The 22,395-nt window shown below is 48.6% G+C and overlaps 1 protein-coding gene and 1 long non-coding RNA gene across 6 annotated transcripts in view; one reads left to right on the top strand and one right to left on the bottom strand.

The window, feature by feature from the left end:
• Positions 1 to 443: 443 nt before the first annotated feature.
• Positions 444 to 2,322, top strand: LOC135235293 (uncharacterized). The gene is made up of 2 exons (XR_010324338.1): positions 444 to 573; positions 1,150 to 2,322. It is a non-coding gene; the product is annotated as an uncharacterized LOC135235293 (long non-coding RNA).
• Positions 2,323 to 4,901: 2,579 nt separating this feature from the next.
• Positions 4,902 to 22,395, bottom strand: part of tafa5l (TAFA chemokine like family member 5, like) — a 62,835-nt gene continuing 45,341 nt past the window's right edge. For all 5 annotated transcript variants that reach the window (XM_064300630.1, XM_064300626.1, XM_064300627.1 and 2 more), the window contains exons 5-6: positions 12,204 to 12,249; positions 4,902 to 5,333 (exon numbers count right to left, since the gene is read on the bottom strand). In XM_064300630.1, the coding sequence (XP_064156700.1) occupies positions 12,226 to 12,249 (24 nt within the window). In that variant the 3' untranslated portion in view covers positions 4,902 to 5,333; positions 12,204 to 12,225. The remainder of the gene's footprint in view (positions 5,334 to 12,203; positions 12,250 to 22,395) is intronic.

Below are 22,395 nucleotides of genomic sequence, written 5' to 3'. Positions count from 1 at the left end.
AGCAGACCGCACTGCTGAAGGTCAATTAGTGTTTCCTGGCCCTTCAACTGCACCATCCTTAACCCTTTGAAGAGTAAGGTTTTTTCTTTTCTTTTTTAAATTCCATGTTCTAGAACCCCAGTGCATTCAATTTACCAGCGGCGATTGTTACATCAGCATTAGAATGTTCAGTTACAGTAAGAACACTCTAATCATATGTTTGTTAAAGGCTTGAGCACGTTGTGAGATTACAGCAGGAGCCAAGGGGGGAGAGGCCTTCACAGCATGCAGCTGTGTACGAAACCCACATTGCAAACAGTCGGTGCCCCCAGCTAACTGTGATCGGACCGAAGAGACACTCGTCAATCCGCGTGTATTTGAATGTCGCTACCGTTGCCCATCCCCCTCCACCCCCCCAGCCCCACCCCCCACCCCCCTCGTCTCTCTCTGAGATTAAAGTCAGCGTTTATTTTTTTATAGCTGCACTTGTCTTTAGACTCCTCCGGCTCCTGGAAGCTGAAGGTTGCCTTTTTTTTGAGGAGACGAGCAGGAGGACGTTGAGTACCCGGGGAGGAGAGCTCAAGGCTGGGGCAGGTATTCGTGTCCTCTCTCCAGCTTACTGGCAGGGCACAGCTGAGTCCCCCTGGATCTGTCCTCTTGGACTGCTGAAATGAATGCACTTGGTGATAAAAGGCCAAGCGCATTGGGGGGGGGGGATTGGGTAAAGGGTGTTATGTTGAGTATGAGTGTAATGTGCCACAAGCAAAAAAACAGACTTTATTTTAAAAAACATAAAAATTAAAATTAAAATGCAAGTCAGGGGGGGTTTTCTGCCCCATTGAGAATGAAAAATCACTGCTGGTCTTTGAAAATGACAACCCCCCCCCTCACACCCCCCCCACCCCTTTTCTTTTATCTCTGCTTATTTTGCAAGCCTCATGGCTGCATACTTATTAGCCTATAGCCAATTGGCTGTTTTTTTTTTTTTAAAGCTAAACATTCACTTCATTAGCCTAAATTGTTCCCTTTTGTGATTTTCCCCTCAATTAAAACGGACTGGTGGACCTTAAGCATGACTAATGGGCCGGCTGGGTCAGGCGCTGTTTTTTTTAGGCCTGAACTTTTCTCTATTATTATTATTTTTCTTCTCCTTCTTCTTCTTTTTTTCAGACAGAGCGCACAGTAATTAAGCCCGGAGACAGTGTGTGCTGTGTGCCTCCTCAAGCAGAAAAGGACTTGGCACCGGAGCAAGGAGAAGAGAAGGCGAGCGGCAAGGCCCGCGACTCCACTGTCGAGCTGCATCTGCATAAATAATGCAGAGCTGGACTCCGGAGAGAGAGGGAGAGAGAGAGAGAGAGAGAGAGAGAGAGGGATAGACAGAGAGAGAGAAAGAGGGGAAGAGAGCGAGAGACAGAGAGGAAGAGGGTAAGAGAGAGAGTGGGACAGAGAGTGAGGGAGAGACAGAGGGGACAAGAGAGAGAGCAAGAGAGAGGGGAGGGAGAGAGAAAGTGAGAGAGTGGGAGAGAGATTGGGTAAGAGAGGGAGAGACAGAGAGAGAGGGAGGGAGAGAAAGAGAAAGAGGGGAAGAGAGATTTTGAAAGAGAGAGACAGAGTGTGAGAAAGAGAGAGAGAAAAAGAGAGAAAGTGAGAGAAAGCAAGAAGGAAAGAAAGAGACAGATGTCATACTGGGAGAAAGAGCACAGAACAGACGAGCATCCTTCCCTCTCTTCCTGGCCTCCAGTGGTGACTTCCATTCTCCCCCCCCCCCCTCCCCCGTCCCCCCCCGTCCCCCACCCCCCCTGGACGTCCTTAGCGACGAGGCGCTATTTAAACACTGCGGCATCGCCGGCGTCTCATTAGCAGGGCGCTAAGGTAAATGATTCAGTAAATGGCCTTTTATGTTATCGCCATTAGCGAAAACATAAATGCAAATTGACAGCGTTGTCATGGCGTTCTGCACTGTAGGGCTCGCTGGCTTCCAGTTCTCCAGGGGGTGGGGGCTGGGGGTCGGGGTCGGTGGGTGGGGGTGAGGGGCAAGTTCACAGCTTTCCCATGCAGTGTGGGTCGCTGACCTGCAGCACCTGATCACATGACTGCAAGAAAAGAAAAAAAAACCAAAAAAAAAAACAAGCTTGACCCAAATGTCCTGGAGATGCTTGGCACTTGATTAGCAAGTGTATCTTCATCCCCTTGCTCTTCTTCTCTTTCTCACTGTTCCCACCCGAAGACTTCGTACCAAGCAAAAAAAAAATCCCCACCCCCCCCAAAAAAAAAGTCTGTCCAGAAGCCGATGTTGTAGTAAATGTATATTTTAATAAAGTTATACCTTTTATTTCTCCACCAGCATGAGTGTGTTTACTAAACTCACAGCAGACAGCCCCAGATACACAGAGTACTGCACTGGCCAATGTCCAAACAACATACAAAATCATTGCTTGTCTTCTTCTTTTTTTTTTTTTTTACTTCTTGTTATTTACAAGCCTGTTATGCTCTTGTTTTAGCACAAGTTGTATAACATTAACAAGCATTTTTTTTCCCCGGGTGCAAAAACCAATTATTTGTTTGTGTGTGATTGTAACTGTGTGTGTGTGTGTGTGTGTGTGTGTGTGTGTGTACGCTAGTGTGTATGCACGTGTACACGCGAGACGTGTTTGTGGATGCCTCACTGAAATACAAATATTACAGATAAATCAATATACAATAAATACATGACCAAAGGGTGTAAATACATGATTTTTTCCAAATGAAAAAAGCAAACAAACAAAAATGTTGTTGGGGAAGAGAGGACATCGAGACATACAATCTATGCAATCTGTGAAGTTCTAAAATGTGTGATGTAGCAGATATGTGAAGGTTCTAAAACAAGTGATGCACCAGATATGTGAAGGTTCTAAAATGTGACAGGACATAAAAGCAGGAACATTTTCTTTGGGTGGGTGGGGGGTCACAAGCAAAACCACCAAATACAACATGATAATATTTGGTGGAGGGGGGACCATTTGATGTTCACCCAAATTTGGGAGGGGGGGGATGTCTCCTGTCGCCATGAAATCTACATCCATGAAAGAAACATATTTGAGCGTATGTCACGCGGCAAAAAGACAAAAATATACTGGATTGTTTTGGGTAGTATCATAGCAACATTTGTAATACTGCCAAATATCAAACGGTTGCTTCAAGAATTGAAACCATATCCAATCGTGGTGAAACCTTAAATTTACACCCTTTTTGCTCTTTCTCTTCATTCATATGAATTGCAGGTGGTGGTGGTAGTGGTGGTGGAGTGTGTGTGTGTGTGTATGTGTGTGTGCGTGTATGTGTGTACGTGTAATTGCAATTTATTTCTGCACAAAAACCTTAATATGTTTGAGAGTTGTCATCCTTTTCCAAGAACAGTTGATGGTAGGGTCGGGTGATAAAACAAACAACAAAAAAAAACCCCATACATTTGCAGAGGCCTCCACGAATGCAGAGGTAAGATAAACACGTACGTGATGTGAACAACCGATATCGACACAAACATGACAGGTATATACTACAGCGGAACACGGAACCGTATTTACCTGCTCGTGAATCCTCCTTGTGTGTTTGTCTGTGAAATGTTCCATTTCGAAGACCAAATCAATAATTTAGCTAATTAGGCTCAGCAACACCCACCTCTAATGTGGAACCACACGGAATACAGATGTCGATCACTATAAAACTAGCAGGACTTCTTATGTGGAACACGTACACAGTATTAATGCATATCATATCAAAATATAGAGAGAGAATTTCAAACAAAACATTTTAAAATATAATTTGAAATATGATTAATCAATATGACAAAATCTATGGACATTTTCACCATAATTTACATGTTATACATTTTTCAATATAAATATATCCATATATTCAAAAATGTATTGTTTATTTTGTATAGTTAACTAATCTGTGTCTCCCCCCCCCCCCCAAAAAAAAAAAAAAAGATTTCACATGAATTCAGTAATATTTTCCAGCTCAATGTCTAGGAGACGAGGCTCACCATCAAATTTGACCATGTCCCAAAACACAAGCCCACCTGTAAACATGATATTGTTGTCAAACATGGGACTCCTGGGCCCCCCATTTTCACGAAAGATTACTGAGTTAGCTGGATAACTGCACTGAGAAAAATCCAGAACCCTCCCCAAATCTGGAACGTGGACTGAAGTAAAAAGAGCTGTTCTGGGTTTTAGTTATCCAGCTAACTCAGTAATCCTGCTTGGTGAAACAGGGCCCTGTGCAGGTTAAGTAGTCATGGCAGGAGATCAGTTTAGCTCACGGTGACTCAGATTTTTACTCATTAGAGACCTGTGTGCTGTCGTTGTGCACACACACACCCACACACACACAGAAAAAATATCAAATAGAAATTAAATTAACAGACAACAAAAAGGTGTATGTGTTGTGGGCGGGCGTGGGAGGAGGGTAAATGAAGGAGGGAAGTCTACCCATCGCTATCTCACTCCATCTCGATGCCTCAGAGTTTGTTTTTCTGTCAGCACGCGCGCACACGGAGATTTGTGACGGTCTCGCGCAAGTGTTCCAGTTTCCAGGAGATCTTTATGGCTGCCTTCCAAACCCCCTACCCCCCCACCACCACCACCACCACCACCTCCTCCGTCCCCCCACCCCCAAATCCCAAGTGATGTCACAGTTCACAGACACGCCCTCTCTGCCGCTCGCCCGTCTTTTGCCGTGTCTCGTCCCGTGAGAGAGAGAGTCAGTCTGTCCTCCGCGGGAGCCGAAGGTGGAAAACAGCCAAAACGGCTCTGAGAACTTTTTCTCTTTTTTTTTTTTTTTAAACACACGTGCGAGGGAGGCGGAGGCGTCGGTCAGGGCCTAGTGCAGTCACAAGTCACTTCAGCCCCTATTCTTCCCCAAAAAACACATCCACGGGCCTTTCTTTCTTTCTTTCTTTCTTTTTAAGAACAAAACAAAACTGCGGAATCACACAGCAGGAGAGGTGGGTGGGGGTGGTGACCACATGGCAAGTTTCCACCACAAAACCGAGACCCGGGGGGGTGGGGAGGTTGGGGGGGGTTGGGGGTAGTTGATCCGCGACACCCGAAGGTTCGTGTTCCTGGCGGTAATCCCAGTCGTATCCCGCGTACTCCTTGGGTTCAGCAGACCTCCTCGTCACGCTGCGACGCGATTCGTTCCCTCGGTGGGTGGGTGGGCGTGGCTATGGGTGGAGCGACAAGACGGCCAGAGTCAGGTGGGAGGTTTCCGCTCTAGGCAGTGGTGCATTGTGGGATTTGTGGATGAAGGAAATACAGATGCTGGCTTGGTGAATGGCTCCTGGTCCCCTCAGTCCATGGCTGCCAAGAAACCTGCAAGTGGAGAAAGGATTAAAAAGGATTACAGGGTGAGGAGCAGGAGGGCTTTTATCTATTTATATAAATCAATATATTAATTTGCCGATTATTTTCCTTGCTTTAAAAGCGCAATTATTTCATTTGTGTCTTACAGTGGGTGATGATGATAACTGTGCCTCAAGTGCAGGAGCCTTCGAAGCTGGAAGGCGGTCATACCCTAACTGCGCATTTCCGCTCTTCCACATGTGTGACTGTGTTGCCCTCGGGCCAAATAGCTTATCCTTATGTCGACCAATAAAAGCATCTCGAAGTCATATGTCAATGTTCTGCACGTAATAAACGCACGTAAACTGTACCGCGTTTCAAAGAGCACATTTCAGAGATTAATGACCTCTAAGAGTAATGAACCCGAGCCCTTTTGGTTGTAGATGAATAAAACCCCATAAATGCATTAATGAAACTCCCCGTACCGGGGGGGATTGCGTCCCTCTCATTGGATAACGAACGTGACCGCAGTCGTTTTATTGGCTCACACAGCGTAAAACAGACACCGGAGGAGACCAGGTGACCTCCCGCTGCGCGGCTGAGTAAATCACATTTTACACGCGCTAAGAGAGACACAGCACTGCGCCACAGCGTGTAATCAGACACAGAGCTGGCTAACTGCTAGCTGTCACAGCGGTCACAGCCGTCGTGTGCCACCGGTCTGATATGGTACATCTGGAGGGGAGGGGAGAAGGGGGGAGGAGAGGGGGGTGATGGGTGAGGATAAGGCAGCGAGGGTCTGCACCAATCTGTATGGCCCCAGGCAGGACGGGAGGGCGTGTGTATGTATGTGTGTGTGTGTGTGTGTGTGTGTGCGTGCGTGTGTATGCATGTATGTGTATGTTTGTGTGTGTGTGTATGTGTATGTGTATGTGTGCGCGCATGTGTGAGTGTGTGTGTGTGTGTGTGTGTACGCGCATGTGAGTGTGTCTGTGTGTATGCGCATGTGTGAGTGTGTGTGTGTGTGTGTGTACGTGCGTGTGTGTGTGTGTGTGTGTGTGTGTGTGTACGTGCGTGTGTGTGTGTAAGTGTGTGCTGTTGTGCATGCAGCTCCTGGAGAGGAAGAAAGCATGGGGCTGCATACCAAGAGAGGCTAATGCAGTGCAGCATCTCACAACCCTCTCTCCTTCCTTCTCTCTCTCTCTCTCTCTCCCTGTCCTTCTCCCCCCCTCTCTCTCTCCCTGTCTCTTTACCTCTCTCCCTCTCTCTGCCTCTGCCTCAACCTCTCTCTCTCTCTTAACCTCTTTCCCCCCCCTTTCTCTCCCTCTCCCTTAACTTCTCCCTCTCCCCCCTCTCTCTCTCACTCCCTGTCCCTTCACCTCTCTCTCTCTCCCTTAACTTCTCCCTCTCCCCCCCTCTCTCTCTCACTCCCTGTCCCTTAACCTCTCTCTCTCTCCCTCTCCCGTAACCCCTCTCTCTCCCGTAACCTATTCTTCTTTGTCTTTGTCCTCCCTCTTCCTCCTCCGTCTGTAAGGATGCAGGAAAGCGGGCGCCATTTTGCCCGACGCTCCTTGAGAAGATGCGCTGAGCCATTCCGGTCCAGTAAATGATGCACTGTACCAGTCAATAATCAACTAATTGGCACCTAGAGTAGACCTCAGACCCTTTACTCTACAATTAACAATTAAGGCTGCAGTCGAATGAAAACCAGCGTCCCTGAATTCCTGCTTTCAACAATTTACACACACCTTTTGTACAGACAACAATGACAACAAGAACACTTTCTTGTTTGGCAGCCATTTTAATTACAGGAGAAACATTTACCAATCTGGGAGAAAAGACCAGCGAGTTCTCCGGCACAGTTCCAGCATTTACACGTCTGCACCGAGCCGTGGTCGTGAAATATTTACCCCGCGGCCATCAATATTGGTTTTATACCTGTTCTCATCTGGAAACGTAGCGGACTTTTTTTCCTCTGTCGTGCAAGACAACAGTGCAGACCGTTTTTTTTTTTTTTTTTTGCATTTGGGAGAGCTGCGGCATGAATCTTTCAGAACACAGCTCGAGAAGGGCTCCCAAAAGAGAGATTAAGAAAGAAGCCTTCTCTCTCTCTCTTTCTCTCTCTCTGTCTTTTTTTTTTTTTTTTTGGAACATCAGGCAAGAAGGGATCAACACGTAGCTTTGCATGAAACAAGCACAACCCCAAACGATGCTAAGTCAACTGAGAGAGATGATACCGTGTTCACAGTGTAATTAGCCCAAGATCTGCAGTATACGGGGGGAGGACTGTGCCCCTAAAGACCCAGACTGCTCCCGTCCTCCGAAAAAATTTGGGTCTGTACTTTTTTTTCAGAAAAGCGAGCCTTCTCGGCCAGCCCACTCTTACACAAAACCACACATGGCATTTGATTTTTTTTTTTTTTTTTTTTTTTTTGGGAACGAAAATATGCAAATGCGCAGTCATTCATATGCAATGTCGCAATTTGGGAAGGCGAATGCAATGACCCGAGCTTCAGAGCACCGACGTGAAGCTGTCAAACACTCCGGCGAGGGCCTGCCATAGCGGGACAGTGTGACAGGCGGACCAGGGGTTACTGCACGCCCCATGTATAAAATATCCACCCGTGGGCCATCTTATAGGAATGGGACATGACAGGTCTACAACACACATGGTGCACGCGTGGTATTCGCAGAAGGGTTAGGAGGAAGGAGGATGAGTGTGTGTGAGTGTGTATGAGCTCAAGGGATGGTGGTTGGTTGTCAGTGTCTCCTGCTTGTCACAACACTCCAATCCTTGCATTTGAGGGTCCCCTCAGTGGAACAGCAGCACACTCTGCTCTGTGTCTGAGGGGCCCCTCAGTGTAAAAGCACCACACTCCGCTCTGTGTGAAAGGGCCTCTCACTGGGAGAGCAGCACACTCCATTGAGCCTGTGTGAGGCTAACGGGCTGCTCCATTGAGCCTGTGTGAGGCTAACGGGCTGCTCCATTGAGCCCGTGTGAGGCTAACGGGCTGCTCCATTGAGCCTGTGTGAGGCTAACGAGCTGCTCCATTGAGCCCGTTTGAGGCTAACGGGCTGCTCCATTGAGGCTAACGGGCTGCTCCATTGAGCCTGTGAGGCTAACGGGCTGCTCCATTGAGCCTGTGTGAGGCTAACGGGCTGCTCCATTGAGCCCGTGTGAGGCTAACGGGCTGCTCCATTGAGCCTGTGTGAGGCTAACGAGCTGCTCCATTGAGCCCGTTTGAGGCTAACGGGCTGCTCCATTGAGGCTAACGGGCTGCTCCATTGAGCCTGTGAGGCTAATGGGCTGCTCCATTGAGCCCGTGTGAGGCTAACAGGCTGCTCCACTGAGCCTGTGTGAGGCTAACGGGCTGCTCCATTGAGCCTGTGTGAGGCTAACGGGCTGCTCCATTCAGCCCGTGTGAGGCTAACGGGCTGCTCCACTGAGCCTGTGTGAGGCTAACGCGCTGCTCCATTGAGCCCGTGTGAGGCTAACGCGCTGCTCCATTGAGACTGTGTGAGGCTAACGGGCTGCTCCATTGAGCCCGTGTGAGGCTAACGGGCTGCTCCACTGAGCCTGTGTGAGGCTAACGCGCTGCTCCATTGAGCCCGTGTGAGGCTAACGCGCTGCTCCATTGAGACTGTGTGAGGCTAACGGGCTGCTCCATTGAGCCCGTGTGAGGCTAACGGGCTGCTCCATTGAGCCCGTGTAATGCTAATGGGCTGCTCCATCGAGCCCGTGTGAGGCTAACGCGCTGCTGGGACATTACCGCTGTTCAACACAAGGGCGAGCCCCCGCTGAGCCGAGCGCCGCGGGAGCGGGGAGACGTCAGACAGCGCTACGCACGCTGCTATAGCGCTAACCTGCTCAGGCTGCCCGAGGCCCGCGCTGCCCGCTAGCCTTTATAGCGTAGCTGCGGAGAGCCTCGTACCTCATCGCTCACAGAGGAGAAACTGAGAACGGCGAGAAAGCCGAGCAGATTTTCCCTTCAGCGTGTGTGTGTGTGTGGGTGAGTCGGTGTGTGTGTGTGTGTGTGAGCGTGTGTGTGTGTGTCTGTGTGTGTGTGAGCGTGTGTGTGTCTGTGTGTGTGTGAGCGCGTGTGTGTGTGTGTCTGTGTGTGTGGGTGTGTACATGTGCATGTGTGTGTGTATGTGTCTGTGTGTGTCCATGCGTGTGTGTGTGTGTGTGTGAGTGTGTGTGTGTGAGCGTGTGTGTCTGTGGGTGTGTGCATGTACACGTGTGTGTGTATGTGTGTCTGTGTGTGTGTCCATGCGTGTGTGTGTGTGTCTGTGTGTGTGTGTGGGTGAGTCGGTGTGTGTGTGTGTCTGTCTGTGTGTGAGTGTGTGTGTGGGTGTGTGCATGTGCGCGTGTGTGTATACTAATAGTGTATGAAGCACACGTTCACACATGGTCGTTCATCTTCTCTCACACGTTACCGCAGTGCACAGAGACTGAGTGGATCCCTCAAGAGGATCCCTCTTGTGTTAGAGCTCACACCAAGGACCCACAACAGCAACGTATGAGCGAATCAGGGGATAAAAAAGGGTTTTATGCTTAAATGCAAAATCAAATATGAAAAATATATATTCACTCTCTCTCTCTCTCTAAGTGAGAGACCTCCGGCAAGGAGAGTCGGCGATGGGCCCACGTATAAACGGGGCGGCGGGTGGCGGAGGAGTCGCTCTATATTTAGCACACACACTCCACTCCACTCCACTCCGAGCGGGTGCGGACGATGATGCAAGCCCAGGAAGGAAGTGGGCGTGTGGCCCCAACGCGGCGCGCTCGTGATCGCGCGTGATGTACGACGTCGATTTGGGTCCCGTTTGAAAAGGGGGCCTTCCCGCCTGCCTTTTCGGCGCATTCGTTTAGTTTTTTTTTTTTTGAGCTGCAGCTCATAACTCAACGTTCCTACAATGGCAGGGGTTTTAGTACAAGGGATTGTTATGTCTCTTTCTCTCTGCCTCTCTCTTTCTCTCGCTCTCTCTATATATACATATATATACACACACACACACACACACACCACAATCAAATATAGTTGTACACTGGACACAAGCACTCTTTCTCTCTCTCTCTGTATATATATATATACACAAACACACACAGACACCACACAATCTAATATAGAGTTGTTCGCCGCACACAACTAGAAGCAAAAATAAATTATTCTTCCGCTGATGTCATTATAATGTGCAAAGAAACGAGAGCAAACTTCATTCTTCATTCTTGTATCGATGCACCTCGCGCCCAAGAGAAAGAGCGAACGACGCGTTTCGTCAGGCCCTCGTCCACTTCGGGGGTATTTATGTCTCAGATTTGTAAATTTGGCAGAATCTGTACATATCAGCCCATTTCCCCCATAAATGATTCACAATGAGAATTAGCAAAGCTGACACTCTAAACTGGCCGTATGAATCTTTAATAGGCCTAAATGTGATTTTGCAAATCAGAACAGAATTTCATAAATTTGAAGCTCCTGCAAATAAATATTTATGAGTCCCCCCCCCCCCCCAACTCCCCCATACTTTCTTGTCCTGGTAATTGCCCCTGATTCATTCATCTTTTCTCCATGGGGCAGGGGTAGAAATCAATCTTTGGAAGATTCCCGGTGAGTCATGGGCAGGCACATTCCGAGATTCCGATGCCCTGCCCCCCCCCCACCCCACCCAGCCCCGAGCACTTCGCTCCGTCATCAGCTATAACAGGGGCCAGAATTGAGGAGCTTCTGAACGACTCCCTCCAAAGATGATGGACTCTCATCGCATTCGCCTCTATGAGCCAACAAAGTGTCGCTCCCCTTCCAGGTAGCAAAGAACGCAATAATCGGTTGCATTTCAAGTTTTTGAGACCGAAAAAGGACAACACAGCCTACAGAGTTCCCACTTGGGAATTCCCGGCAAAGATGGCGCAGTGTTATTATTTTTTTGGAAATAAATAAACACGACACCGGTTAGGTACCAGAAGTGTCCCAAGCCGACAACTTAAGAAGCTGAAGAAGTTTTTTTCCCCCAAAGGTGTACAATTTGGCCAGGCAACGACACGCTGACAAAGTGACACTCTAATGTCTTTAAGGGTCTCATATTTCTGCAGTAAAAGTGCATTCATTCACTACATCATCACGACCCTGGCTTGAAACTGGGGGGTGTAGCACTGGGACGGGGGGGGACGGGGTCAGGGACTGGGACAGCGATGGGAATGCCCCCCCACCCTCGCCCGCCGCGGGTTTTTTAAGTTTCCCCAGCGCCGCTTTCCGAGACGCCGTCTCCCCCCCGCTCGGCTTCACGCGCGCCCCAATCACCCGCTAATCCCGTTTTAACCCCCCCCCCCCCCCCCTCCACAACCCACTGCCAGTCAGGCAAGCCGGCTCCAGACCCAGGCCTAATCAAGCAGAGCAGCTGAAAATGGGCCTGGTAAATGATCATAGCGGTACGATTTCTCAGCCACTTGTTTGGGGGGGGGGGGGGGCAGGGGGTGACTTTTTGAAAGGGACAGTGATGGTACTGCGAATGCCTGCAGACTCTGTTGTTTATCCTGAGAACACGACTAACTCCCTTCAGAGGCTACCGTGTCCTACAGGACATGATACACCAGAATGCAGGGACAGTGTACACCAGGGGGGGGGACACAATCTTATCCAAAAAATGGCCGGTGTGGGTGCAGGTCTTTGTTTTAGCCCAGCACTAAGACACCTGTCTCAACGAATTAACTAATCAGGGTCTTCGATCAGGTACAATCAGGTGTTTTAGTGTTGGGCTAAAACAGAAACCTGCACCCTCACCCACAGATTAAAGAGTGTGGATACTGTAGCGATGGCAGGGTACAGACACAGCACAGCACAGAAGACGCAGGCTCCAGAAATAGCGCTGTAAAGAGAAGACATAATGAAGTGCGCTCACCTCCCCTTGGTTCCTGTGTACTTTAAGACGGCTCCTTGGGCAAAGGCTGGAAGCAAAAACACAACAAGTCAGAGGCGGAGAAACACACACACACACACACACACACGGCAGCACTGTCCAATCAGAGCAGACCGTGTGGCTCATTAGACCATATTCACACAGTATGCCCACTCTGAGCACAGATGGTAACACTCTCAATTTGATGAAAATGAAAAGACGTGAAAGTAAAATCAATCAATCAATAAAATTTTATTTATATAGCGTATTTTACAACAGTTGTCACAATACGCTTTACAGACAGCCCTAGCCTAAACCCCCACAGGAGCAAGCCTAAGTAAAAAAAGACTGAAGGTCATTTTATCCAAGGTCTTTATTTTGTAATTTACTTAACCAGAGTGGGAGAAAGCCACCCCCCCTCGCCACAGGCTGAACTCACACAGAGAATATTAGTACAGCCCAACGACGAGCTCAGATGAGCAACGAAGAGCACAGCAAGACCAGCGACAGCCATCACAGCAGCGCACCGACCACTTCTGAACACATGCTCTCTTTCTCTCTCTCGCACATTCACTCTCTCTCTCACTCTAGCTCTCTCGTTCTCCTGTCTCTCTCTCTCTCACTCTCCTCTAGCTCTGTCTTACTGTCCTCTCTCTTGTTCTTTCTCTCTCGCATTTGCTCTCTCTCACTCTCCTCTAGCTCTTTCCCTGTCCCCTCTCTCTCTCTCAATCTCCTTTCTCTCTCATCAAAATCTCTCACACTCTCTCTCGCTCTCCTCTCTCTCTCTCTCTCTCTCTCCTTGGCCAAGGCCCCCCGCGTCGCCCCTCTGGCAGAATGGCGGGAAGCCCAAAACGCCAGCTCCACCCCGTCGGCAAAGCGGAACTCCGGCATCGCAGGGGCACAACTCCGGCAACACAAAGAGCTCCGCCAGAACCAGAACCAGCCGCTGCCAGAACCTAGAACCATCTGCCGCCAGAACCAGAACCGTCTGCCGCCAGAACCAGAACCAGCCGCCGCCAGAACCAGAACCAACCGCTGCCAGAACCAGAACCAACTGCTGCCAGAACCAGAACCATCCTCCGCCAGAACCAGAACCAACCTCTGCCAGAACCAGAACCAGCCGCTGCCAGAACCAGAACCAACTGCTGCCAGAACCAGAACCAACCTCTGCCAGAACCAGAACCAACCGCCGCCAGAACCAGAACCAGCCGCTGCCAGAACCAGAACCAAACGCCGCCAGAACCAGAACCAATCTCCGCCAGAACCAGAACCATCCTCCGCCAGAACCAGAACCGTCCTACAGCACCGCCTTCCGCTCGACAAATTTAAAACCGCTGCTTTGTGAGCGTTCCTCTTCACCGCCTGTTAATATTCAACAGCGAGAACATACCGCACCCGTACGGTCAAAAGCAAATTAAAACGCCCGCGATTTATTGACCAGTCAACCAACACAAGTATATATATATCGTGTGGTTGACTGGTCAATATCGTACATCGTACAGCCACCCCTAACTACAAAACTACTCAACCGACTGCTGCCACTTCCACCACAAGACCACCATATCGTAAGCGGTAACGATTCGACTTCCGTTTGACCGGGACAGTCACAGGAACCCTAAAGTCACCGTTACTACTGTACGACCCCAACTAGAGCGGCGCTACCGCACACAGCACCAGTCGGAGTAACCAGCTCTACCGCAGCAATTCAACGACCAAACGCCACCGCCGAACAACCCTACTGTCCACTGGGAACCGCAGGAGAAAAACTACAACAACCACAACCAACCAAGTCCTCCAGACCGCTGGAATCAAACGTACTTAGAAGAGATAACGACTGGGGCGATTAGCGAACGAACGGGTTGTTCGGTCGCTCAATGAGGCGGCGAGACGAGGGTGCGTCTGAGCCGTGCAATGTCGTTCCCAGCATGCCCCCCTGCTGGCCCCCGCCCCGCCCCGCCCCTCCGTACCTCCACCCGCCCGTCAGCGTGCCCCGGCGCGTTGGCGGTATCCGAGGAGCGCTCGGGAGCCCTCGCCCCGCCGCAGTGTCATCTAAATGCTAAGTGCTCGCGCTGCATCGCTAAACGAAAAAAACAAACAAAAAAAAAACAACAACAACAGGGCCAGAATATGAACAGACGACAGAATCCTCCAAACAGGACCCCGTCTCCCTGATTTCATTTTGTTTTTGTATTTTTCGTTTTGCTGAGAACATTCTGGCCTTCTGTGAGTGGAATTCCAAGACTACATTTGTTTTTGTTTTTTTACAGTTTATATATTATATATTACAAGTGGAAAAAAAACAGAAGAAAAAGGTAGAAATTAGCACACCAGTTTCCGGCTTTATTATTGTAAATAGCTTACATTATATTTTAAGGGCTATTTACACCAGGCGGCTGTTTGGTGCGCGTTGGTGTTCTTCCAGACGCGCTCTCTCTCTCTCTCTCTCTCTCTCTCTCTCTCTCTCTCTCTCGCTCGCGCTCTCTCTCGCTCTCCCTGGGTATTGATTGGCTCCGTAGGAACCGCTGACACCGCAGGTGTGGGAAGCACTATTAAACGCCCCCCCGCTAATTAAAAGGCTAACGAGTCGAGCAGATCCTCGTCGGGGCAGGTGTGCCGGTAGAGAGGGAGGACGGCGGCCATTTCTGTTGACAAACAGGGTGGCGGACGCGGAGCGCCCCGCGGCCATCGGGAGAGGCGAGCGCTCGGGGGACAACCCGGGCGATGTTAAAATCCGCGCGGGGGGGGGGGGGGCGTAAACGGGAGTGAGCGGGGCGATCCTGCCCCAGCCTTCCCGAGATACCCACAGCGGAGTCTGCCGCCGTGTAATTCATTAACTGACTCCGGTCTACTTAATTAGTTCAAATTACCTCTGCGCTCCAGCTGTTCGGTGCCGTTAATGCAGGAGGCAGGCAGAACTCAACTGCATGCATGTTTTAAAAGGACACTTCGATCGCTCCCAAATAAGACCTGATGTGGCTTAAGGAATAGAGAAAATTAGAAAATAAAAACAAAAATACAAGCTCATATTGCACCGTAAGAGCTCATATTGCCCCATACGAGCTCATACTGCCCCATATGAGCTCATATTGCCCCATATGAGCTCTTATTGCCCCATATGAGCTCATATTGCCCCATATGAGCTCATATTGCCCCATACAAGCTCATATTGCCCCATACGAGCTATTTATTGCCCCATATGAGCTCATACTGCCCCATATGAGCTCATATTGCCCCATATGAGCTCATATTGCCCCATATGAACTCATATTGACCCATACGAGCTCATATTGCCCCATACAAGCTCATATTGCCCCATATGAGCTCATATTGCCCCATACGAGCTCAGACTGCCCCATATGAGCTCTTATTGCCCCACGAATCAAACCCTGCTTCGGGCCCCTCATAGGCCAGGGCCAGCAGTCGGCATGGTGACGGTGTGCTAACGTCAAACGCTCAAGACGGGACCGTTTTTAACCGCTTTCTGTAACAGTTTTTTCAAAATTTTAGACAAAAAACTCCCCCCTCTATTTTTCCAAAAGGAGTTAATGGCGGTAGCAGCGCTCCAAGCGAGGCGCCATTTTCTCCGCTCCGCGCCGCGCCGCGTCTCGCAAATTTGGCGGGAATAATGGAAGTGTTCATCGTTCCGGGTCTGATCCTCTCAGGCACACCACTCATCTTTCAACACGCTCTTTCAGCACGAAAAAAAAGAGAGAAAAACCCCCAGCATGAATAAACTAACAACGGCAGTTCAAAAGGAAGGCAATGGAAGCACTTCAACGGAGAAAGTTGCGCAAGCGACTGTGGAGAGGACAGCTTCGGTAACATCGGAAAAGAGAGGGGGACAGCGGGACAACACGGGCAGAGACTAAAATAAGAAATAATGAAATAAAGAGCAAAATGGCAGAATCAGATAACTGGGATAAACAGAGAGAGAGAGAGAGAAAGAGGGAAAAGGAGAGAGAGAGGGAGAGATGTTTGTTCATCACACAAGCTTAGTTGTTTAGTCATCACACAGTATACCCCTGGATGCTTTTGACATATGAGATATCTATTTAATTTTTTATTTTTTTAAATGCATAAAGTACACAAAACACTTTCACCGGGGCCAGATATAAGGGACATGGCTGACGTCAGTTTGGTTTGGGAGGAGAGGGAACAAACACAGGAAGTTTAATTATAGCACAGCTCACAGCCACTCTTCTCTGTCCCATCCGTCTTCATCAGTGAGCGCTGAGTCAGAGTCCACACGCAGCCGGACGTGTGTTACACGTGTCACGTGTGAGCAGACCTGCGCAGACGTGTGTCCCAGCATGCACTGGACACTGGGGGATCAGAGCATGCTCCTGGCGCTGGTCCCAGTTACACACGCACCATATGTGCAGACGTGTGTCCCAGCATGCACTGGGGAGAGGGTGGGATCGGAGCATGCTCCTGGCCCAGCTCCCAGGTACACACTCACTCTATGCGCAGACCTGCGCAGAAGTGTGTCCCAGCATGCACTGGACACTGGGGAGAGGGTGGGGGACCGGAGCATGCTCCTGGTGCTGGTCCCAGTTACACATGCACCATATGTGCAGACGTGTGTCCCAGCATGCACTGGGGAGTGGGGGGGATCGGAGCATGCTCCTGGCCCAGCTCCCAGGTACACACACTCACTGTATGTGCAGACCTGCGCAAATGTGTGTCCCAGCATGCACTGGGCACTGGGGAGAGGGTGGGGGATCAGAGCATGCTCCTGGCCCAGCTCCAGGCAATGTTGAGAAGGATGCCGTAGGTTATGATTTAATGTTTAAAGACCCCCTCCACTCAAAAACATGTTTTTTTAAATGACAAAATCCTCTCGAAAACATGAATTTCAAAATACAGATCGATTTTTTCGCATTCATCCACTGTGAAGGCAGTGCTTCTCCGTTCCTCCCTGAAATCTGAGTTGGAAACCTGTACAATCTGTGATGTCACAAATATGTCGAACCTATCATGGTCCACTATGCAAAGACAGATTACAGATTACAGATTACAAGAGCGCAGTACTCCACAGATTTAAGACGCAACCCCAAGGCAGGAAATTTGTCCCAACTGTTACCAAAGGAGCCCATTCGAAAACAAAAACGGGTGGAATTTTTAAAATAAAAATCTTGCGGGTGTACCTGACAGCACACCTGGCAGCAAACACGGAGGGAATCCGTGTTTGTAGCGCACATTTTACTGACGACTGCTTCCAGGACCTCACGCAGAAATCGACGGGTTTTGCGCAGATATTGATTTTGAATCCGGATGCCGTGTCTGCTGTGTACCCTGGGACCACAGCAGCAAGCGTTGTTAACTTGCATATTCATAGATTTTTGCCATTCCCAATAAGGGCAAAGGCGTAGAGATGCTATTAAGCCCTTTTTTTTTGTGGTGGAAAAACCAAACAAATTATTATTCAATATAGAACATTTTAAAAAATGTTTTAAAATACATTCTTTAAACGCAAGGAGAGCTGAAGTCTTATTCCCCAGAGTTCAGGGGGAACATGATCATAACACTGCTACCAGGATAACTGCCAGTTTCTATTTACTCACACCTGTGAGCTTTCAAGCACATGGACACACACACACACACACACACACACGCACGCACGCACGCGTACACACACACACACACACACATGTAAGCACGCACGCGTACACACACACACACACATATGCGCACACACACATGCAAGCACGCACACACACACACACACACACACACATGTACACACACACATGCACGCACGCACACACACACACACACACACACATGCACACACACAGGTGCACCCACACACACATGCAAGCACACAAACGCAATACACTGTTTGGCATCTAGTTACTGAAATTAGCGACACTAGGTAGCGCTTTCCATCTCCTCATATCCAAGCTTCTAATTTTGTTAATTTGATCATGCTGTAAATACACAATTTTTATTTAGGGCTGGCAAGATGATGTACGGTTGGGGATTGTTTTGATGGTAGGCTGTCTTTGATCTCTGATAATGATGCACTAATGACTGCATCAAACAAACATAAGACTTACACCTCACCTACGCAAACAATTAACATGCAAATAGAGAGCACTCAGGCAAGCGTGTCACATGCCTGTTATTAAACTAAATTAAACTTGCATGGAGGTGGCTATTTTTTAAACGCTGAATTTTAATGAATTTAGACACAATTTTTTTCAGTTCTGTGATAATGAGAATGGGATTAATAACAGTCAACCACCACACCTTAGTTCCTTAGTTATTTAAATGCATATTATAATTAAAAAGTATAGTAAGCTGCACTTACAATACAGGGTGCAAGCCTACACAAATATGGATTTAAACTGTTTTCAGTATTTTTCTAACCTGTTTACAGTATGTCATAATTAAACTACACAGCATCCATACATATTTACATTTGATTGAAAAAACTGATGCAATATCAAACACGAATCAATGTCTAACATTTGATTAAAAGATAATGTCACCTAATTAAGAAATAATGTAATTTAACGCATGCGTTACACGTACCTCGGTTTCAACACCACTCTTTCTCGCCACTCTAAAACGAATGGATCAATTTACCTCAGAACACACGGACTTCACGCGATTCCGTGAGAGATCAGATGTGCTCTCCATCTGTACTCTACTCTACGTAAAAAGCACTCCATCAGAGTCAATTTGACGCAGATTATTTTACCACGGTAACTCCTCTGCCCGGGGGCTCAACCACTCAGCATTTTTATAGTGCTGAGTGTAACAGGATACAAGGCTGTGTGCTGCTAACCCCCGCCCCCCCTCCCCCACACACATGAACCAAAGGAGTCCTTTGATTCTGTAAACCCGGCGACTAAAGGTCAAATCAGTCTAGCTAAACAACCAAAATGGATTTGGACTCAATAAATAACTGTGATATAAAAATAGAGAGGGGGTTGGGGGAGAGGGTGGGGGGTGAGATGAAGGGCAAGGGATCTCAAAAGGCCCGCGGGCGCTCCTCAGTGTCAGACATTTAGTCGCCGCTAACAGTGATGGACGTGACCAGAGATGGCCCCACGCCCCTCCCCCCCCCCAAATCTCAAACAGCCAAAGATGCTTCTCGATGCGAAGCGGTTCTCCCGACTCGTTTTTCATCATCCTGTCTGCGTTATATTGCTTCTGCAGAGCGCCCCCCCCTCCCCCCCCCCAGCCCCCCCCCCCAGAATAAAACCCTCGGCTCAAACAGTCTCTTATTGTGTTTGGGAGCAGGACAGTAGGGCAGGCCTCCTTCTCCCTCTCAACCAGTAACCGCGCGGATACACAGAGCGTACCGTTAGCACATGGCAGTGGGGACAGCAGGCCGCACAGGAGTCGTGCCCCCCCCCCCATCCCCCCACCCACCACACCCCCTTCAGAGGTGGAGGAACGCTGTACGTTCAGGACGGGACGGGTGAACGTCCGTGCCTGTACCAGTTTTCGGGGAAAAGTGTAACCGAAGAACTAAGGAAGGGGAGGGGAGATTGGGGTTCGCTAAGGTCTCTCCCTCTCTCTTTCCCCCCCAAACCATCAATCACAGGATCCACCTGGAAAACGTGGCCGATTTAGGGCAATTACAGCCAAACCGCGGAGTCAATAAAGCCCATTAAAAACAGCGCGGCGAGCAGGAGCCACCGCGGCCATCGGAGACGCAGCCCCGGGTCACCTGTGCCCCGGGTCACCTGTGCCCCCGGCTCGGGGGCTCCCGTTCCGTCAATGATGTCACAGGCCAAGATTGTGACGCTCCCCAAGGACCCCGCCGAGCTAATAGGTGCCTTCTCTAACGCCCGCAGAGAAAAGTCCTCGGGGCGACACCTCATCTACATGGAGGGAAAAAGCATTGACGTGTTCATTAAGAGATTAGAGGAAGTTCAAAGAGCCCCTCGGCTTGGCTCGGCTCGGCTTGGCTGTGAATAAACTGCAGTGTACCTGCTCCGCTGTTCTCTCTTTTTCGATCAGAGCATTTGAAGTCCCTTCATAGCTGGGAACGCGGAGTGCAGTGCTGCAGGGAGTTGTGCTTATGGATCGCACCTGGCGTAGCGTCAACAGCGCTAACCCACCTGTGAAATATGCGTGGTGCGATGAAGAATGCCGGAATGTTCTAACAGGTTTTTTTTTTTTTCAGCTTTCTCTCTAGCAAATTTACCGATAAGATTTTTTTAACACAACAGAATATTTTTGCATTCTGGTCATGTTACACGCAGACATGAATGTGAGAATAAAGTAAGTAACTGTTAATATCTGATAATGTTTAGACTTTCCAACTGTCATCAGAACACAGTGATATAATTCTATGTTGAAGAGTTCTATTTATAATTCTGTGCTGCTATACTGCATAAACCACATTCCAAGTGATATTGTAGGAACATAATTTTTAATGCTCCGCTACAGCTTAGCAAGGTCAATCTACAATGAGCCTTACTCAAACATTATAATGCAATCTGCTAAGACATGCATTTACACTTTTTCTTTTTGTCAAAACACCTACTACGCGCAAAGGAGCAATTTAAAGGCTGAATTTGATTTCTTTTCTTTAAAAAAAAATGGTAATCGCGCGAGAAACAGCGACGCGTTTCAAGCGCGACTCGCAATTACAAGGAAGGTGCGGCGCCGTCTTTTTGATTGCGGGATTGCGGACGAAGCCACTCCAGGCTTAAATAAAGAGCCCGCCGCCGCAGCCGATACCCGCTATTCGTAATTCATATTCATAATTCATCTCGCCATCGTGGCATTGTTTCAATCAGGTATGACCTGCGCGACAGGTGGCGGGAAACACGAACGCGGGGGCGGGCGTTCGACTCAAAGCCACCGCATAAAAGATTTCGCCCAAATAAGGAAAGATTGCTTTTTTTCCGAGAGATGGCTGGCTTACGGCACCCTAAGACTTTTCAGGATTTTACACCCCGAAACCCATTAACAGATTATTTTGGATCCGTTTTTTTTGTGCTCGCGCTCAGAAAATATGGCTACGATTAAGCTACTTAAAAGCTTAACCGTCCTGTTTCCAAGGCCTCCCACTGCAACAATGAAGGATGACAGGACTCACACAATTCATTATATCACACATTTTTGAATGGCGTTGCACATGTAGGAGGCTTTTTTATGTAATATCGAAAGGTTATTAGGTGATACCGTCTGATGGTAGGTACTTTGGGGCGTAAAAGGTAACTTTTACGACGCTGCCGTCGCTAGGCAGGGCTTGTCGTGGATCCTGATTGGACGGGAGATGTGGCCTGTGATACACCTCTGATGTTACTGGTGTTTCAATATAAGGCCTTTGAATGAACAAGATTTCCTTCCTTCCTTTTTACCTTCAAAAGTTCAATTATGACACCTATGAGTTCTCAGTCCTATTGCAATAAGTAACGATATGTTGAAAATGTTCTCTTATGTATTTAATCACCGTTTTTGTCAAAATCAATAATAATAATAATGATTGTTACATAAGCAAAATGTAAATAAGCAGAGTGATGTATTAAGTCTCATATATGTACTGCATGAGCTCCCCAAACGTTGCCTCACACAACACACAGGTGCAGTTTCACGAGAATACTTGTTACTGTGAACACGAAATTAACTATTCTTCACAGCATCGCACACGCATTAGAATAACTTCCAAAAAAAACGCTGTTTCCACAGCATTATTATTCCATATTCATCAAGACGCCACTTTTATGTAATACCGATACTGAGGAGGTGAGATGTGGAGGTGGGAGGGACGATGTGGAGATGTGGTGATCCCAGAGTTTTGGGAGAAGTGGGGGAGCTTCTCAAACCCGACAGCAATAACAACAGTCAGCTCCCAGCTTCTCCTCAGACACTGCTCATTACTACAAATGTGCGTGATTCACCAGCTAAATGACAGGAAGTCCTATCACACTGATCACACTCCCACTCTCTCCTTCTCCGCACTCAACATCACACTTCCTTCTGCTCTCTCCCCGGACTGCACGCACCACAGGACTCCTTAGTACATAAGAGATTTCACACACACACACACACACACACAGCACATGCGACATAAGCAACACACACAAAACACGCACGCACCACCACACAGTCACACACACACACACATGCATACATACACACACACACAAACATAAGGCACACACACACACGCATGCATGCGTACACACACACACACACACAAACATAAGGCACACACACACACACA

This window comes from Anguilla rostrata, chromosome 11, assembly GCF_018555375.3.
Source record: "Anguilla rostrata isolate EN2019 chromosome 11, ASM1855537v3, whole genome shotgun sequence".
In the NCBI taxonomy this organism is placed as follows: domain Eukaryota; kingdom Metazoa; phylum Chordata; class Actinopteri; order Anguilliformes; family Anguillidae; genus Anguilla; species Anguilla rostrata.
This window is presented reverse-complemented; position numbering and strand designations above follow the sequence as displayed.